The 1,868-nt window shown below is 37.1% G+C and overlaps 1 protein-coding gene across 1 annotated transcript; it reads right to left on the reverse strand.

Moving 5' to 3' along the window:
• Positions 1–850: 850 nt before the first annotated feature.
• On the reverse strand, positions 851–1,862 carry LOC107580419 (protein Hikeshi-like). Its single transcript, XM_016266130.1, has 3 exons — positions 1,737–1,862; positions 1,119–1,237; positions 851–1,038 (listed from the first exon to the last, which is right to left on the reverse strand). Exons 1-3 carry the CDS (start codon positions 1,860–1,862, stop codon positions 984–986), a joined length of 300 nt encoding a protein of 99 aa, XP_016121616.1. The 3' UTR covers positions 851–983.
• Positions 1,863–1,868: the final 6 nt, after the last annotated feature.

Consider the following 1,868-nt stretch of genomic DNA (forward strand, 5'->3'; position numbering starts at 1 on the left):
ATACTGATACCACAGGAAATACTGATACTACAGTAAATAAAGATAACCGTTACAACAGATAATACTGATACTTATTACTACAGTAAATACTGATACACATTAATACAGTAAATACAAATACATTACTACAGAGAATACAGATACATTACTATCGATAATACTTAAGCACATGATACTCATTACTACAATAAATAATTTACTGTGAAATCACTATTCAAACATAACTTGCTAAATTCAGCTGTTGCTGCCTTAAAATAGAACTTTTATTCATGTGTTATTCGGTGTGAATCTTGAAGCACCTTCAGCACTCGAGGCTACAGGACCGATGTGTCTGCTCAGACTGAATTCACCAGGGTACCTACAAATATCAGATTGCATTACAGATTTTAGTTGAAAGAAATAATAGAATAGAATCTGCCCGGTCTAGAATAGATGATGATGATAATCATTTTGTGAGTTTTTTTTTTCAGTCAATCATGAATGCACTAAAATTGTCAACCTTTATCCATATGCTCTGAAGCTGTAACCATTGCCTTGCTAACGCATTCGAGGACTGCATCATTTGGCCTGTTCAATAAAAGACAATCCACTTATCAGAGAGTTAAATATTAATGTTATTTGGACATGCATTTGCTGCCAGAGGAGGATGGGCTCCTGAACATCTTACAGAGGGTTTTCTGACATTAAAACATTTTCCTGTGAAGCTGTTCACTGAAACACTGAGATATACATTTCTGTAAATCATGGAAAAAATAAACATGACTAATAAAATTTATCGACAAAAGATTTTATTTACTATGACTTCAGCATGTTATATAAAACATTTTCAGCAAATAAATGAATGATGTGCCAGGCAATATTCATGAGAAAACTTTCCTTGACCAGGTGAAACTCTTCATGGAAATTAAAACTGAATATTAAATGAAATAAATTGTTCTTCATAAAGTAGTGGATCAAACTGTTAAAAACACAACGGCAGTAAGTCACGTCTTCCAGAAGTTTGGATTCTGCATCATTCGCCTCTGAAAGTTTTCATACCTGTGAGGAGGACAGAACAATGACTCTAAACACAAACACTCATTCGCTGGCATGACGCTTCGACTTAAAACATCGCTCACCATTTGAGGATGGAGCTCGCAGGAACAAACATCTCCGAAGGGTTCGGTGTCATCTGCGACTGGGACAGCGCAAAAGACGAGGTGAAGTTGTACAGGCTCTCCAGCATCTTCTGCGTGAACTGTGAAATATACAACAAAGAGTTAATAAGCAGCCGCAGGAGAGTTCCTGATCTCACAGTGATATTAACAGGACTCTGTGAGCCGGTCACTGCAGTCTTGATCTGACCCTTCAAACCACACGTGACCACACAGAAGTGTGAAAGAAATTGGAAAAGCGCAAATAAAAGAACGCCTTTAGTACGACTGATATCAACAAGCAGTGCCACAATCTGCCAGGTCTGTATTTTAGCTTATATTTAATCAGTGGTCAAGACTGGAACTATCCATTTTATAAATGTCACTGTTATAATGTTATAATATTACTTCATGCCTTAAATTGTCTTTCAAATATAAACATACATTTAGATCATTTTTATCCACAAAAACTTTGCATTTATTAGGGTGTGATATGTAATCTAAAAATCGTTCACTACTACGAACAGAAGATCCACTCTGAAAAGACTGAAGACCCAAAAGATAAGTAAGGTGGCTGATAAGTTATGATGAGGTATGTGTTACCTGTGTGAAGGAGTCCACTGTGGAGACAGCTGAAGTAGAGACTGGTGTTTGTTGTGCAAGCAGGTCCAAAGATTCAATAGAAACTCCAACCTGAGCCACTGACGGAGCCTGAGGGACGGCCATCATGCCAAA

Source organism: Sinocyclocheilus grahami, unplaced genomic scaffold, assembly GCF_001515645.1.
Source record: "Sinocyclocheilus grahami isolate Dianchi unplaced genomic scaffold, SAMN03320097.WGS_v1.1 scaffold33122.1, whole genome shotgun sequence".
NCBI classification, from domain to species: domain Eukaryota; kingdom Metazoa; phylum Chordata; class Actinopteri; order Cypriniformes; family Cyprinidae; genus Sinocyclocheilus; species Sinocyclocheilus grahami.